The sequence below is a fragment of the Alosa sapidissima genome, chromosome 3 (assembly GCF_018492685.1).
Source record: "Alosa sapidissima isolate fAloSap1 chromosome 3, fAloSap1.pri, whole genome shotgun sequence".
Taxonomy (NCBI): Eukaryota; Metazoa; Chordata; class Actinopteri; order Clupeiformes; family Clupeidae; genus Alosa; species Alosa sapidissima.
Genome location: NC_055959.1, coordinates 38,621,541 through 38,639,324, shown reverse-complemented (window position 1 = coordinate 38,639,324; position 17,784 = coordinate 38,621,541). Strand labels below are relative to the sequence as shown.

General features: G+C 42.4%; 2 protein-coding genes across 7 annotated transcripts; one reads left to right on the top strand and one right to left on the bottom strand.

Moving 5' to 3' along the window:
- Positions 1-403: 403 nt before the first annotated feature.
- LOC121705684 (histone H3.3A) lies at positions 404-3,003 on the top strand. Its single transcript, XM_042086856.1, has 4 exons — positions 404-559; positions 1,625-1,760; positions 1,868-2,021; positions 2,239-3,003. The coding sequence occupies exons 2-4, from the start codon at positions 1,633-1,635 to the stop codon at positions 2,365-2,367; spliced, it is 411 nt and encodes a 136-aa protein (XP_041942790.1). The 5' UTR covers positions 404-559; positions 1,625-1,632; the 3' UTR covers positions 2,368-3,003.
- On the bottom strand, positions 2,435-17,676 carry si:ch211-250n8.1. Of its 6 annotated transcripts, XM_042086794.1 has the most exons (17): positions 17,560-17,674; positions 16,729-16,836; positions 16,300-16,375; positions 15,580-15,736; positions 15,443-15,488; positions 15,267-15,325; positions 12,451-12,486; positions 12,320-12,372; positions 11,952-11,991; positions 11,859-11,915; positions 11,294-11,511; positions 11,018-11,066; positions 10,769-10,834; positions 10,628-10,687; positions 10,453-10,538; positions 5,916-6,010; positions 2,435-3,431 (listed from the first exon to the last, which is right to left on the bottom strand). In XM_042086794.1, the coding sequence occupies exons 1-17, from the start codon at positions 17,594-17,596 to the stop codon at positions 3,397-3,399; spliced, it is 1,278 nt and encodes a 425-aa protein (XP_041942728.1). In that variant the 5' UTR covers positions 17,597-17,674; the 3' UTR covers positions 2,435-3,396. The 6 variants fall into 6 exon arrangements, 5 of the variants coding, with proteins under 5 accessions (XP_041942728.1, XP_041942726.1, XP_041942727.1 ...); XM_042086792.1 differs by having other exon boundaries at positions 11,859-11,991; positions 17,560-17,672; XM_042086793.1 differs by having other exon boundaries at positions 11,018-11,063; positions 11,859-11,991; positions 17,560-17,672.
- Between the last annotated feature and the right edge of the window lie 108 nt (positions 17,677-17,784).

The following is a 17,784-nucleotide window of genomic DNA, read 5'->3' as shown; positions in this document are numbered from 1 at the left end:
GGGACCTCTGACAAATATTGACTTGGTTCAAAACAATTTTTTTCAAATTGTTCAGCACGTTCAAGACAGAAAGAAATTGAGAAATTGTCGAACACTGTACATCGCAATAACGTCGTTCCCATTGTTACGGGTATTAACATTGGTTTATTTTTGTATCACCTATAATAAAGACTAAATCACTATTTACCCGGAGTGTGTGGTGGGCTTTTACAGATGACTATGCAATTATTACACACTCAATTTTAACCAAGCTTTGGTTTGAAATGCATGCTCTTAAACAATTGTCAACAGACAGACTACAGATAATGAAGATTTACATTTACATACAAGTTTAATATATAACCAATGACTAATAGGATACACGCGCTGTCATTTAATATCATAGACCAATCAGCATCAGGCAGTAGAAAAAAACGGTTGACGTCATTTGATGCTACACGCATAAATACCACGCTTCGCACACTTTTGTTACACACATCCTTTACCCTGGTTACTCATTGGTGTCCCTTCAGACCCCACGGCTCTTGGATTCTTAGGATTACGCGAAACATTGAAAGAAGTAAGTCTTATTTCTTAATATCGTTAAAAACGTATGTTTAGGTAACTGACCTTTTTTAAAAAAAAAAAAAAAAAAAAAAAGAAATCAATATCTTCATTGTTTTTTTTTAATGCTAACGTTACTAGCTATGCTAAATGTAAACCTAACGTTTGGTGGCGATTTGGCAAACCGTCAGCTGTTGTTGGGGGTCGAAGAAGAGGTCTGTTTTATATAATCAAAGGCAAATGAGTCAATTGAGTTTGAATGAGCCTTCAACCAAATATGGGAAATGTACACATTTTCAGTATGGAAGTGAGGCGGTGACGTTAACGTTAGATATTTTGAACATTAGCTGTTGACTGTTAGCTTGCTAGCCTCAATCAAGCGGGTATTTCTAGCGAAGGTGGCTGCCTAGCTGTCGTCAATGGTGTCTTCGCACTAGCGTCTGGTAGAGTAGGACCATGGGTTACTTATTTCATCATGTCCGATTAACTTAAGTCCGGCAAATGGTATAGTTAGCGTTTTAATGTTACGTTTTAAAATGGAAATGAGTACACGTTGGCTAGCTGATTTTTTTTTTTGTGTATATCATGGTTGATTAACTAAACAAAGACAGTCCGGTCTTTACGTAACGCAAGGAAGTAGGCCTGTCTGAACATTAGGAAGGAGGACAAAATAGAAAAGACCTCCGTTTGAAACGGTCCTAGCTGAAGTTGCTAAGCCAGGCTAGCTAGCACTAGCAATCCTATCCATTAGCACCCTTCCCCGGTTTGTTCGAGGTGGGGGAGGGGCAGACAATTCTCCGTTTCTCAGATGTTTGTCGGTGGATTTTTTTTTTTTTTTAAAGCAACGTTAACTTGACTTCAAAAATGTACAATAGGCGGTAAGATTTCAACATCAATGTTTTTGGCAAGCATTTGCCAAGCGATATAACGTTAGATAGTCCTACATGGTAGCGCCACCAAAGCTGATGGCTAGCCGTGCTAACCTGTCCTCACTTGGGTCTCGTCGTGAATAATCACTTTACCTAAACATTACTCTTGTGATTGTGACCTAACATTCATAATTTTGTTAATTGTTTGGCAGATTAAAAGATGGCTCGTACCAAGCAGACCGCTCGTAAGTCAACTGGAGGAAAGGCGCCAAGGAAGCAGCTAGCCACAAAGGCTGCCAGGAAGAGCGCGCCTTCCACCGGTGGAGTCAAGAAGCCACATCGTTACAGGTACATCAACTTCCATCAGTTCTTGAGTCTAGCCACTGTGCGGTGTCTTTGTACATTCAAAGTTTTTTTGTTATGCCCATGTAACGTTAAATGTAATCTCTTATCAGGCCCGGTACCGTAGCCTTGAGGGAAATCAGGCGCTACCAGAAGTCTACTGAGCTGCTGATCCGCAAGCTGCCCTTCCAGCGCTTGGTGCGAGAGATTGCTCAGGACTTCAAGACCGACCTGCGTTTCCAGAGCGCGGCCATTGGCGCCCTTCAGGTGTGTATGTGGTTGCACAAGTGTATAGAACGCTAGACTCCCTATTCTAAACTAGTGCATTGTGGTTGCACAAGTATGATCTTAAAGTTTTACTGTTGTAGTACATTGGGTTGTGTTGCATGCTAAAATTTGTGAAGCGCTTGTATTGCTGGCTAGATGAAGAGTACTGGCTAACATGTCATGTGCTTTTTTTTTTTTTCCTTTTTTGTCCCTGCAGGAGGCCAGCGAAGCATACCTTGTGGGTCTGTTTGAGGACACCAACTTGTGTGCCATCCATGCCAAGAGGGTGACCATCATGCCCAAGGACATCCAGCTGGCTCGCAGAATAAGGGGAGAGAGGGCTTAAGATGCCAGCCATGGGACCCTTTCAGGGGATTCACCATATTTATCATATTTCACACTATTTTTGTTTGTGGACATTTTTATTTCTTGTTCCTATGTGTTTATAGACCAGATCAAACGGTGTCATTCTGCAACTTGACATGTTTTAGAGTGAGTGACTGATTGGTTCAGACCTGCTCCCAGGTGGTGGGTTCAGGACTGGGTCTAGTCCAGTTCTGTCCTAGTTCCCACATGGATTGACCAGATCAGAACTGGATTTAGTCTGGGAATCGGGCTGTTTTTTTAAATGTCCTCGTCCTGAGTGGCAAGGCACAGCACACATTCCATCTTGTTGAATGAGGCCTTTTGGTAAAGGATCAGGTTGCTCAGATGGTGTTCTCTGTTAGAATGTGATGGGTGTTGCTGACCTGCCATTGGGGTTCAAAGGCTCTCTTCATGCAATAACTCTTTGACTGGCAGTCTGTTTAACTTCACCTCATTTTCTGTGTTCCAACTTGGGTCTTGGAGAAATTGTATATTGATTGCTTTCTGTCATTTTTATTTTTTTTCCAATATAAAACTTGGCAGCTACATTGAATACTATTTATGAAAATGTTATCACATTGTAGACTTTCTATTAAACGACATGGGTCAAACCAGACGGCTTTTGCTTTTGTGGTTTTTATTTTAAACTTCGACTTGTTTTTGGCACTTGTTAAAAACGGCTATGGTGTATCATAGTATCGCTGGAGTTTGGAATTTCTTTCAAACCGGTAATACCTGTAACCAGAGGGTGAACTTGGCATCAGCCAAATGCTGATAAAATACAATGGTTGTTGGGTTCATATGCAAAAATAATGATTTACTATGAAGTGGCTGGTGGACTTGTCCATATTTGTTTGTCAGCGGTTGGTAGACATTCACATCTATATGGGGTTCAATAAAACAGTACTCTTATGGTGTACTTAAATGGGAAGGGTATTATATACATGGATACTGGACCGCCTTTGGCTTGGCACTAACACATGGTTGGTCTTCGGCTGGTAGGGTTTCCTCATACAGACCATTCTGTATGCTTGAATCCGGCAGCTGCAAAGGCAAGAAGTTGGTGTTAATCAGTTTATATGATTATAGATTATAGGTGGTTAACAGTTTAAGATGCTAACTATTTACTAAGACTAAATGGCTGCTCCTGTTGCTGCACTGTTTAAAATAAGTGATTGGGACCACCCTTCTGCCAGCAGAGCCTATACTAATTGAAAGCATTAACCTATTTCTTCTGGCTGACATTAGCCTGGCGAGCCAGACCCACATTAAAATGTAGGGTCTGGGCACTCGACGATGGCAGTGCTCAGTCCGGGGGGCGGGATAATCAGTTGTCTTTCAAATTTCCTCTGTACGCAATAGGATATTTGTTTTCAAGTAGCAGGGAATTCACGCCAAACCGTTGCAACTCTGCCATCAATCATTATGTTAAGCCCACAAAATGACTCTATACACGATTTCATTGGCCTGATTAAGTTTCAATTTCTGGAGCTCACAAGCCAACGGAGAGTTGCTAGACTAGCCCTGGCAGCAAATGTAATAGCTGCTGCTAGGGGCGTGTCTAGATTTCTAGGCTAGGCTGACATGTTAATGTGTAATCAAAACCCTTTTTTAACAATGTCTGTATTGCGATACCTTTATGGCAGTGGTTCTCAATTTTTCTTGTGGGGGGCAAACATTTGTTTTACTTTATTGTAGGCCTAGTGCTTTTGCTACAAGTTATATGTTCTTTTCTTTTCAAAATTTTCCTCATTTAATAACAAAGGGAACACACACTGAAACATACAAAGGAAGAGGTAGGATTAAAGGTAAGGGCAAATAAAAGACTTGACAATAATGTGTGTGTGTGTGTGAAATTATACGTGTATGCACATCTATCCTACATCAGGCTATTAAAGTACTAGTGTCATAATAAATAATAATAAGTTTATTTTATATAGCGCCTTTCTCAAACCCAAGGTCGCTTTACATAGTAGGAAGGCAGGGAAACACAATAACAAACAAACAAACAATACAACAGAGACAAAGGCAGGGAAATACAATAACAAACAAACAAAACAATACAACAAAGACAAGTTATCTGTAGGAACTATGTGTTGGGTGTGGAGGAGAAGTGATCATTAAACAGAAAGGTCTTGAGATGTGCTTTGAAGAAAGGAAGAGAAGGACAGGCACGAAGGGGTTGGGGGAGGGAGTTCCAGAGTTTGGGGGCCAAGGCACTGAAGGACCTGCCACCCAGGGTGGAGAGTCTGGAGCGGGGGATAGCCAAGAGGTTTTGGTCAGAGGATCTGAGTGAGCGGGAAGGAGTGTAAGGGGTCAGGAGGTCGCGGATGTAGGGGGGAGCAAGGTTGTGGAGGGCTTTGAAGGTGAGTAGTAGTACTTTGTATTTGATCCGGGACGGAACTGGTAGCCAATGGAGTTGATGGAGAATGGGGGTGATGTGTGCTGATCGTCTGGTATGGGTGAGGAGCTTAGCTGCAGAGTTTTGAATATATTGTAGTCTTTGAAGGGTTTTAGTGGGGAGACCAAGGAAAAGTGAGTTGCAGTAATCTAAACGGGACATAATGAAAGTGAACCAAAGTCTGTGCATCACTAGCAGAGAGGAAGGGTCGGAGGCGTGCAATGTTACGGAGGTGAAAAAAAGCAATCTTAGTGAGTGATTTGATATGAGGATCAAAGCTAAGGGTGGAGTCAAGGTGAATGCCAAGGTTTTTAACAACAGGGGTGGAGTGGACAGATGAGCCATCAATGTTGAGAGTGAGATGGGGAGATTTGGTGAGGATGCTTTTAGGGCCAATCAGCAGAATTTCGGTTTTGTCTGTGTTGAGCTTGAGAAAATTGTTTTGCATCCATAATTTGAAGTCAGAGAGGCATTCAGTGAGGGAGCGTGGTGGGGGGTCAGAGGGAGAGGGAGTGGTAAGATAGAGTTGGATGTCATCTGCATAGCAGTGGAAGTTGAGACCGTCATGTTCATGCCCCGTATGTGATTGCTCTATAAACCTCAACAAACTCCAGTAGAATTCTTAATTCCTCCAGAAGAGTATTAAATTAAAGTATCATCTCAGTGGTAGGGACAGATGTAGGCTTAGACAATGCAGGGCAGGTGGGGTTGTGAGAACTAATGCCTCAAGGCATTCTGTGAATATCAGTTGGGAACTGGCAGATGTTTCCCACTAAATACCCGCTAAACGTGCACAGCATGCTGAGACATGCATCCTTTTGTGAGTCTTCATGTAACTATGTATGTATAAGTATGTGTGTAAATCTGACTTAAGGTAACCAATAGGAAATCACAAAAAAAAAAAAAAAAAAAATGTATTCTGCTGAAGAGTCCATAATCTGTTGTTTAGTCACACTGATAAAAAACCTTGCACTAAAATAACATTTCTGTGCAAGGATAGGCTAATTTAATGTACATACTTGACACACACACACACACACTCACACACGCAAAGCTCCAGGTATGGGCAGGCTAGAACCTGTGACAAAAGATACTTCCTTGAGACTGCTGAGACGTGTGTGTCTTACCTACGCGGCTGACGATGTCCTCACACTCCTGAGCCGATGCCGCCTGCAATACCACACAGCAGAAGCCCGTAGCCGTGGGGCTGTCTGGGACGTCCCTGGAACAACCAATCACACCCCAGCGTTTATCTCAACAACTTCAGCAACTGGTTTTTACCTGGAGCCAGATGGGGAGTGTAAGGTCGTGTCTGTTTTGCTTCAGCTCAGACAGTGAAGCAGTACAACAGGATTGTCTTCTCTCAGTTAGCTATGGTTTCAGCACGGATCTCGGATTGCCTTTCAGACATAGCTACATGGATGAAGGCACACCACCTCCAGCTGAACCTCTCAAAGACTGAACTGCTGGTCATCCCAGCTAAACCTACCATACACCACGACATCAACATCAAATTTGACTCCCTGTCTGTTTCACCGACCAGGACTGCAAGAAATCTAGGAGTTGTTCTTGACAACCAACTAAACTTCTCAGATCATGTTGCCTCAGTCGCCCGGTCATGCCGTTTTGCACTCTACAACATACGGAAAATCAGGACTTACTTGACTCAAGATGCTACCCAACTTCTGGTTCAGGCAATAGTCATCTCACGACTCGACTACTGCAATGCCCTCCTGACAGGTCTCCCAGCCTGCGCAGTGAAACCACTTCAGATGATCCAGAACGCGGCGGCGCGCCTGGTCTACAACCAACCCAAAAGGGCACATGTTACCCCGCTGCTCATCCAGCTACATTGGCTACCTATGGCGGCCCGCATCAAATTCAAGTCTCTAACGCTTGCCTACAAAGTAGTCTCCGGTTCTGCTCCCACCTACTTGAATGCCCTCATACAGACTTACGCTACCTCCAGACCGCTGCGCTCCTCTGACGAACGACGTCTAGCTCTACCACCGGTACGCTCAAGCCAATCCAAACTTTTCTCATCTGTTGTTCCTCGTTGGTGGAACACACTGCCAGTTCCTACAAGGGCAGGGACATCCTTTTCCACTTTCAAAAAACTCCTGAAGACCCAGCTCTTTAGAGAACATCTACTCTCATAGCAACACTTACAACAAGTCTTATTGATCCTAGCACTCACCAGCCGTTTTAAACTGACAAGTAACTGTTAAAAACAGCACTCACCGACGCACTTATTCTTACTGTACTCTAATGTTTTTTTAAACTGTCCTAAAATTGTGAGAATTGTTCTAAAACGTACTGTTTACCATGTTGTTAGTCGCTTTGGTTAAAAAGCGTCAGCCAAATGTAATGTAATGTAATGTAATGTAATGTAATGTTTGGGTTTACAGATATTCACGGCATGAAATGGAGACTTGGGATAGGAACCATTGTTCAGAGTGCAACAGTATGTTTCTTCTATGTGAAATTTTGATTCTGTCATACAACTGTTTCAAAGGCATGCAAAAAACTGAAATCTCTAGATAGTAATTCTTCATATGTAATTCTCATCACTATTTTAGGAAATATTCTTGCATAATTTTATGAATGCAATGGACAAAATTGTGTAACAGTGTCTGGCACATACATTTTGTCACAGCATTTAATTATTTACACCTTTCATTGTGCCTTGTGCCCATGCACCTTCATGTGATCTGCCCAAATATAAACATGCAGTACAATCAATAGCCAGCAGGGGTCTCCAGTTATTCAACTCACTCAGGACTTGATTAAATTTGGGTAATTCCATGGCACATTTACATTACATTACATTACATTTGGCTGACGCTTTTTTTAGCCAAAGCGACTAACAACATGGTAAACAGTTTAAGTTTTAGAGCAATTCTCAACAATTCTAGGACAATTTAAAAAAACATTAGAGTACAGTAAAAATAAGTGCATCAGTGAGTGCTGCTTTTAACAGTTACGTGTCAGTTTAAGATGGCTGATGAGTGCTAGCATCAGCAAGACTTGTTGTAAGTGTTGCTATGAGAGGAGATGTTCTCTAAAGAGCTGGGTCTTCAGGAGTTTTTTGAAAATGGAGAGGGATGTCCCTGCCCTTGTAGGAACTGGCAGTGTGTTCCACCAACGAGGAACAACAGATGAGAAAAGTTTGGATTGGCCTGAGCGTACTAATGGTAGAGCTAGACGTCGTTCGTCTGAGGAGCGCAGCGGTCTGGAGGTAGCGTATGTCTGTATGAGGGCATTCAAGTAGGTGGGAGCAGAACCAGAGACTACTTTGTAGGCAAGCGTTAGAGCCTTGAATTTGATGCGGGCCGCCATAGGTAGCCAGTGTAGCTGGATGAGCAGCGGGGTAACTTGTGCCCTTTTGGGTTGGTTGTAGACCAGGCGCGCCGCCGCGTTCTGGATCATCTGAAGTGGTTTCACTGCGCAGGCTGGGAGACCTGTCAGGAGGGCGTTGCAGTAGTCGAGTCGTGAGATGACTATTGCCTGAACCAGAAGTTGGGTAGCATCTTGAGTCAAGTAAGTCCTGATTTTCCGTATGTTGTAGAGTGCGAAACGGCATGACCGGGCGACTGAGGCAACATGATCTGAGAAGTTTAGTTGGTTGTCGAGAACAACTCCTAGATTTCTTGCAGTCCTGGTAGGTGAAACAGACAGGGAGTCAAATTTGATGTTGATGTCGTGGTGTATGGTAGGTTTAGCTGGGAGGACCAGCAGTTCAGTCTTTGAGAGGTTCAGCTGGAGGTGGTGTGCCTTCATCCATGTAGCTAAGTCTGAGAGGCAATCCGAGATCCGTGCTGAGACTAAGGGGTCATCAGGGGGAAAGGACAGATAGAGCTGTGTGTCGTCTGCATAGCAGTGGTATGAGAAGCCATGCGAACGGATAATCTGTCCCAAGGAGGTGGTGTAGATAGCAAAGAGAAGGGGCCCAGCACTGAGCCCTGGGGGACCCCTGTGGTGAGGTGCAGATAGCTGACCAAGCCATGATACGTTAAACGAGCGTCCTGTGAGGTAGGATTCAAACCAGGAGAGAGCAGAACCGGAGATTCCCATGTTAGCGAGTATAGAGAGAAGGATGCGGTGATTAACCGTGTCAAAGGCAGCCGATAAGTCAAGCAGAATGAGTACTGATGACCGAGCGTTCGCCCTGGCTTCTTTTAAGGCTTCTGTTACAGACAGCAGAGCCGTTTCGGTAGAGTGGCCGCTTTTGAACCCAGACTGATTTGGATCCAGAAGGTTGTTCTGTGAAAGGAAGTCAGAGACCTGTTTGGAGACTGCTCGTTCAATGCCTTTGGATAGGAAAGGCAGGAGTGAGACAGGGTGGTTACTTTCTTAAGTAACGGTGTTACCCGGGCCATTTTGAACGCTGTTGGAAATGTGCCGGAGGTTAGCGAGGCATTGATCACATGTGTGATAGCTGGTGCGATGGTCGGGCTGATGGACTGAAGTAGGCTAGTAGGTATAGGGTCCAGCGAGCATGTGGTAGGACGGCTGCATGTCAGGAGTCTAGATACTTCATTCTCGGAGAGAGGCGTGAATGCTGAAAAAGATGTTCCAGCAGTCCCTAGAGGTTGTAGGAGTGCGGTATCTGAGTCAGATGCGTTGAGTGGGCATGTAGAGAATTGACTGCTGATTGCCGCCACTTTGTTTGTAAAAAATGAGGCGAGGGTATCTGCAGTAAGGCAGGATGGAGGAGGAGGCAGCTGAGGGTTGAGTAGCGATTTGAAGGTTGAGAAAAGTGTTCGAGTGTCTGTAGATAGATAGATAGATAGATAGATAGATAGATACTTTATTGATCCTCAAGGGGAAATTCAAGAATTCTGTAGCACTGTTGATTTTGTCATTGTAGAAAGCAGTCTTAGCAGCAGTGATGCTGGCTGAGAAGGAGGTCAGGAGTGTCTGGTAGTTTTTGAGTTTTGCATTTAAATCAAACAAGCATTCACACAAATTAATATCTACATGATTAAGCCATTTGCTCAAAGGAAAATTCCAATATTTAGTATTTACCACTCGGTGAGTTGCACAGTTTTGAAAACGAACGTTAAGGGTTGTTTTAGGACATGTTTGTGCATGCCTGTTGCAGCCACTCTAAAGCAGTAAAGGCGAGTCAAAACGAGTCAGAAAAGTTGAGACAGGACCAATCGTTAATATTTCGGTGTCCACCACTCTAGTTCATCCAAAACAAACCAGAAACTTAAAGTGCTAAATACAGGAATGTTCCTTTAATCCATAGTAAGACGCATTTGTAATGTTTTACGGAGAATGCGTTCATGAAGGAATATCTTAAATGGCTATGGCTGCTTTAGTGAGATGCACAAATATATGGACAGAGGAAGATATCCAGATTGAGCATTATGTTGTTATTAAGATAGTATTATGATTTTGAAACGATGCTTATGGACCGTGTCATGAGCACTTAAGATAGTATTATGATTTTGAAACAATGCTTATGGGCCGTGTCATGAGCACTTAAACGGGTGTGAAAGAATGTGTTTTTCTTTGTCCTTTTTTCTAGGACTGCATTTTTCTCCATAGAAATTCAGCTCAGTCATGCAACAGAGATAGATAGATAGATAGATAGAAATTCAAGGTCCCAGTAAAAATGCATTATTTTGTATGGAAAATAAGGGAAGTAGTACTTACGCCACACAGAAGGCAAAGATCCTGTAATCTGGACGGCTGAATCTCCCAACACATGATATTTCAGGGTAGTGGTGCTGGAACAATTCCTGCACAGTATGCATTCCCATTAATTTACTATCATAAAAACAATGTCCACCTACACTTAAGATGGGGGACAGCTCTGAGGGACACTTACAAGCTTGGTGTTTTTTTCTGTACACGTTAAGTGAGTTTCCTTCATGTCTAGAAGCACCTCCTGAAAGAGCAAGGACATCAGTATGTTTCTTTTCTAGAACAATCGGTTTGGGTTCATCAGTCTTAGCAGGTTTCTCTGTACCTTCCGAGAGTCACTCCTCTCCAGAACAAAGGGAATTCCATACTGTAGCACTTCCTTGCCTCCATACTAGTTGACGAGAGATGAAAAGAAATGTCAAGTTACTGATTACATCTGCTTCACAACTGATCACACAAATGTATTGTATGTAGTGAGTCCACACCCAAAACAATGACAAACAAGCAACCACAGCTAAGCGCAAACACAAAAGTTTGACACACAACACATAATGCACACTTCACACATATCTACCATTCCAATGTTTGCCTTTCCCAAGAACTGCACAATGTACACAATCCTGCTGAAGAGAGGAATTCAAGAGTCAACATGCCAGGCAGCCATCATGTGTGTGTGTGTGTGCATGTGTGTGTGTGTTTACATTCAGGTGCGTATAGGCTCAATAATGTCATAAGCACATGCAACAAAGCTTGTTGTGACTACAGACCTGCACTCAGCCTTGAGCTGAATAGAGAGATTCAAACAGCAAAACAAACATGTGTTCAGCTAAAGCGCTGGTGGATTTCTTGCCTGCCTTCTCTGAGACACTGAGACTGGTCCAGTTTGCGCGGGTTGGTTCCGTGCCGGCGGTTCAGGTGGGAGGAATCCAGGCGTACTGCGGGGTTCTCCTGCTGCAGGAGTCGCAGCGTCTTCACCAGGGGCCGGAACACAGCACCATCAGGGTCTCGGCACCTCAGCAGACGCAGGGAGAGCGGCTGCCCTTTCAGCCTGGACAGGATCACACCGGCCTTCCGGCAACAACAAAGACGCTGGGTTAGAGAGGGCAAAGGCCATCAAGGCTGATAAACTAGGCTGGACAAGGTGCACTTGCTGGGGGAGAGAAGGTAGAGGTAGTGAATATATACACGATGAGTTAAAGAAGGTAAAAGCAGAGAAGATATCTAAGCTGTGTTAAAGAACAGTGTGGTAGAAGATTTGAGAAGAGATATTTGAGTGGACTGTCCATTTGTGAGGAAATCAGTGCTTAACATCAACATCACAAACACAAACATCAATACTGAGTATGTCTTTGATCAAATGTGTTCTATACAGAGGCTGAGGGGTCTCTCTCTCTTGCTCTCTCTTATTCGTTCACCTGTCCGTTACTGGCGTTCCTGAGTGAAGTCCCGTTAATTTCGTCAATGATGTCACCGAGCTGCACAAATCCGTCCACTTCCGCCTGACTGCCCTGCAGCAGGTCCAGCACAAACACACGACCGTTCAGGTACCTGGGGACAGGTAACCGGTGAGTGCCGCTGGTCATTAAGTGCTACTTTATTATCATTATATTGTATATTATCGACAGCATCAGCAAAGCCACTGGGCTGATGGTGGGGTGCTTCTGTTTCCAAACTGGAACACTGAATTAATTTTAAGCGACATCTTGCAGGTGGGCTACTTTTTTAGGTATACTCTCTCTCTCTCTCTCTCTCTCTCTCTCCCTCTCTCTCTCTCAAATTCATACAAAAGTGCTTCATTAGCATGACAAATAGGACAGAAAAACCACATTCCACATTCACAAGGGGTGACAATCATAGAATGAGAAACCTGATCCACCTTAACACCATGCCCAGCTCTCGACACGGGACGGCTTCGTACAACTCACACACCTGGAGAACACACAACATCAGGCCACTAAAACAAAACACTGATCAGACTTAAAGGTTGTACGGATGGGAATCACTTACTGGGAGAAGCCAGCTCTCATCCAGGAAACTGCAGTTCTAAGAAGAAATAGCATATTCGTTTCAAACATGGATATGTACCCTGGAAATCCAGAGTTCTCGTGAGAGCACAATGGAATTGTCTCTGCGAGACACTCTAGCAAAGAGCGATGATGCACGTTACTTTTACCCCAACATTCTGGGAAACCAGCTAAACTGATGAAGACAGCGCTGCAACATTGGAGGACAGTACACATTGGTCGTAGTGTTATCCGATTGCGTCGAAGTCCGGAATCATTCAGAGTAAACATGGTCTAGTGTTATCCAATTGCGTGCAGTGAGATTTTTAAATGCATGCTTGTTGCCGCCCCTCGAGTTGGGCCATTACATTGTTCTTGGCCAGACCCTTAATCTTTCTAGATTATCAGGGTCTGGATTTTCCAGGCTATACCCTGGGTGCAAATTCTGAAACCCTCCCTTCACAAACCAACCAACCACAACCAACCCAACCCAACCCAACCAACACAAACATCAAATTATGTGTGTGTGAATCAGGGGCGGTTCTAGCCTACCACATTTGGGTGGGCTGGTAAAAATTTTGGGTGGGCAAATTGACAAAACACAAACACAACAAAAATTGGTAGGCCTACTCAGAGCTGGCCAAAGCCCTAAGAATTTGATTTGGGGGCCCCTACCACCTTATCACTACCAGTAATATTGAATATTGTCAACGCTTAATGATTCACATCATCATTTGTATTATATATATATATATATATATATATATATAATGTTTTATTAATATTCATTGGAGTAGCCTGACATATTTTGTCATTTAAATATTACATATTGATTTTTTCACTTTTTAAACACCTAACCCTAACCTTTACATTGTATTAGTGGTGTGTAAGTCTAATTAGGTGCCTTTCACAACTTGTCCATGTCTGTAGGCTATTATTTGGAAATGAGATCTGCATAAGAATATGAGGACGTATGTCAGGATGTTTGCTATTCAATTAGTTAATATACATATTAAAAAAACAAACAACTTGAAGCGAACCTGTCTTGGATCGCAGTGGAGTGTCATGCAATGTTCAATTCTGATGAGCACTGCACAAATGATAAGCAAACATGATGTGAGCTAACTGGTAACGAAGGAACTAGGCTATTTTCAGATGTAAAAGATTGCCAATAGTCCTGTAGCATGTTACTCATGTTATTAAAAAATAATTAATTAACTTCATTTCATTGCCTAGGTTACAGACACAGACTTGAGAGATGCAAGTCAGCAGATCAGTTATTATTATTTGTTGACATCAAACCTGAAGAGTTTACCCAGCTGCTGTTCCCGCAGTTCACACACATGGAGTTTTTCTCTTCTCATGTCCTGATAGTTCTGCTCATCAGCAGTATTTCTGATACATGTATTTAAAATAGCCTAAGTATTTCAAATATAAAATAGTAGGCTATTTTGACATTAATATTTTATTTTGTTGAAGTTTTATTTTGGTGAATGGCTTTGTAAACTATGAGAACATTGTTCATAATTTACTAAAAAGAAAGGTTTTGGACAACTCCTTGATTGGCAAGATGGCGCTGAGCAGAAAAAACAAGTGAGTTGTTCAATACCTTTCTTTTAGTAAACTCTGTTCACACAAACAATGTTCTCAATGCTCAAGTTCATGTGTAGAGACGCGGATGATACTTCGATCAAAGTTTCATGTTGTGTCGAGTCTTAGTGTTTTAAAAATAGTGATTTTGACGCGATCATGTATCAAAATAGTAGTGCCCCTACGATTCCCATTCAAAAGGCCATTTGACCCGAAAACGACAACAGGACGAGCTCAAAAGTGGCGCTTCGGATGTAATTATGCTTTTAAACGAAAGTTTGACTTGGGTAGGCCTACATTCACAAAAACACCCTAGGATGCATTTTGGCGAAAGTTACGCTTTAAAGCTGTTCCTCTCAAACACTGTCCGCTTAATCAACAGAGTCAGTGTACTAATGAAGAAATAGATTAAATAGACATATATGGAAGATTTGCAAAGTGATATCATGCTCCCTTTCAAGAGTAGCCTATTAGGTGACTTTCAAAATATTTAAAAATAATAATTTTGATACATGCTAATGCATGTAGTTTATTTTTGATACATTTAAAATGTAAAATGTAAAATCTTGCTGATCCTAGTTCTCACCAGCCGTCTTAAACTGACACGTAACTGTTAAAAACAGCACTCACTGATGCACTTACTTTTACTGTACTCTAATGTTTTTTAAATTGTCCTAAAATTGTTGAGAATTGCTCTAAAACTTAAACTGTTTACCATGTTGTTAGTCGCTTTGGCTAAAAAAGCGTCAGCCAAATGTAATGTAATGTAATGTAATGTAATGTAATGTAAAATCAGGGTATTTGATAATACATTTTGATGCCCATCCCTGCCAACAGCTAGAGCAGCCAGGCAGCTAGCACTATAGCTGTCTGGCTGTTCGAGCTCTTGGCTGGCTGCAGCAACTCGAGCTACTAGATATAGGTACCGATTGTTTTCTCTTTTTTTAAGTGACTTTGAGAAACAGAAATCCATGTGATAAATGGCCAGAGTTTTATTTTAAGGCATCAGGAGCGGGTTTATCTAACACACATAGACCTACATAGGCATACCGCACAGCTATGCTAGCTACCATTACACTCAACACCAACTCATCTAAATCCAAGCTGGGTTTGAGGCTGCACGCTGCACAGATGCACAACTGTGGGCAAGACACAATGCTTGGGTGGGCTTAGCCTGTGAATAATGCTCACCTGAATGTTGGGTGGGCTTAGCCTGTGAATAATGCTCACCTCAATGTTAAGCTTGAACTCCATCTCTGAGATCACCAGCAGCAGGGACATAAAGGGCTCTATGTAAGACAGAGGAGAACAAGAACAAGAGCTTACAGAAACCAACACATATTAGGCTCAGTGATAACAGTGCTAATGTGCTATTTCCTTTTAGAATGAAAATGCCAAGAACTCACCCAGAATGTCCTCATTTCTCAGAATAGATATAGTAGTGCTATAAAACTGACCAAGGATAAACACATATTACAATCTCAGCAAGCTTAAATGAATTAACATTTCTGGCAAACAGTAAATAATCAGTGAATTAACTTACTTCTAGGATTTTAGGTGTGTGTAACATGTGCTTGACTACATTTCCCAGAATCCTCCGATTCACTGCAAGCCTGAGGAAATAACGACCTCGCCCCTGAGCTGTCAGCAGCTTCTTACAATTAATGGTTTGTTCCACCGCCAGTGATACTGAGCCAAGTCTTCAGAACAAAGAAGCCAAGGAAAAAAAGTTGGAAACACTTTACTTGACAGTATCGACATATGAGTGACATGACACTGTCATGAACGTGTCATTAATAAGTCATAAACGTTTATGACATAACGCTTTTGTTATTAAGTGACATTCGGTTTTTGTCATAACAAATAAGGGTTAGGATTAGGGTTAGGGTTCATGTGTCATGACAGTGTCATGTCACTCTTATGTCGATACAAGTAAAGTGTTACCAATATGTATGCTTGTAGACAATGCAATGACCCTGTCACCTTATTTCTGTTAAAAATAATTAATAATAAACCTTATTACTGGTGCGCCAAAGCTAAGCACTTTTTTTATTAAATCTACAGATTAGCCTACCAAATCCCACTTAAGGGTCTTCTTGAAATTCACTAAACCTAGAGTAAGCGTGGATAAATCATTCACATTACATGAGGACACCCATTAAACTCATTAAGTGCAGTCCAACTTTGCCCAGGCCTAGTCAGTATGCTGTCAGGATTAGACTCCGTAGCCTGGGTGTGTTGTCTATAGAGGACAGAAGCTCACCGGCCACAAAGGTCATTCTGAAGGAGCGTCTCCAGGCCATGCCAGTAGTCCCTCTGCACCAAACTCAACACAGGCTCTGCAGCAGAACAACATTATTCAACACCAGCTCTATCATAACACAGCATCACATGGGTCAGTTTAGGACTACTGCTGAACATTATTTGCTGACCCGCATCATAGGGGATGGCAGAACAGATTGATTCTGATATGGGGATTTAGTCCAGTAGGAATGGCATGGGACGAAATAAATGCCCAAACATTTACTATGCAGATGCAGACAAAATACTGTTTTAAAACAAAAAACGAAAGGTTCTGTAATGTGTAAGAATTTAGCAAACAACTCTGAGATTAGACTATAAAGGTTTCAGGTTTACAATAATTACTCTTTGAGTTGGTAATTTGCCTGTGTGTGGAGAGATAGCAACTCACGCTGTAGTCCTTTCCGAAAAATGAGCTCCAACAGTTCGCAGCAGGAAGAGAGATGGGGACAGGAGTCGGTCACTGGGCTCTCGCTCTGGCTCAAGTTTAGGATACACACTAGAGGACACACACACACACACACACACACACACACACACACACACATTATTGTCATGAAATGATTTGATTGACTGTCTAGAAAGACCACGAGTTATTCAATGTAATCTCATCTGGGATTGCACCAGCCTTGAACCATGAGAACAACGCAGCACTTTTATTGCTCCATGAACCATGAGAACAAGCAGCATTTTTATTGCTCCTATCCACTTCCATCACGTAACCAAGCAACCAGCCTGCATCGTTTCACCTGTTTGATGGTATGCACGGCCTATGCGATAAGAGAGCAAGTTGCATCAGACATGCAACTGAATAAGGAACAGCTGAACTAAAATGAACTGAAGAACAGTCCAGACATTTCACGGTATTTGTGCACAAGTAAGGTGCGATAACATCATTCAGCATTTAATACAGCAACAAATATTAAAACTGTATTTTGTTACCGGATTTGGAGAGTAGGCTACTACGCCGTGCACAAGAAGACAATAGTTTACTCCGACTATTTTTTCAACAGGGCTACACGTTAATAATATTATTATCATTATACAGCTTGATTAGCACGAATGATGACGAATGATTGCAGCAATGCGAATGAATGACGCAAGTGCATAGGCTACTACAAATAAGGATAGGGAATAGCCTACGAACAAAAATAAATACAAACACGTCAAAACAGTGCGTAGAGACATCTGTTTGAATGAGATTGACGTTTAAGTGACTCACCTTTCAGGGTCTCCAGAAGGGGATCTTTAGGCGGCATGATCTGTCACTGCAGCTGCTTATGCTTTCGCTGTCATCTGGCAGCACAACATGAGCACTTCCGCAAGCGATTGATGTGCCGATATTGGGAGTGTCTTTCCCTTATGGGTGTTGCTCTGAAAATAAAGGGCAAACAATAGAGGTTGCTGACTGTGTTAGTCCTATTTGGCATATCAACAGGGCTTATCA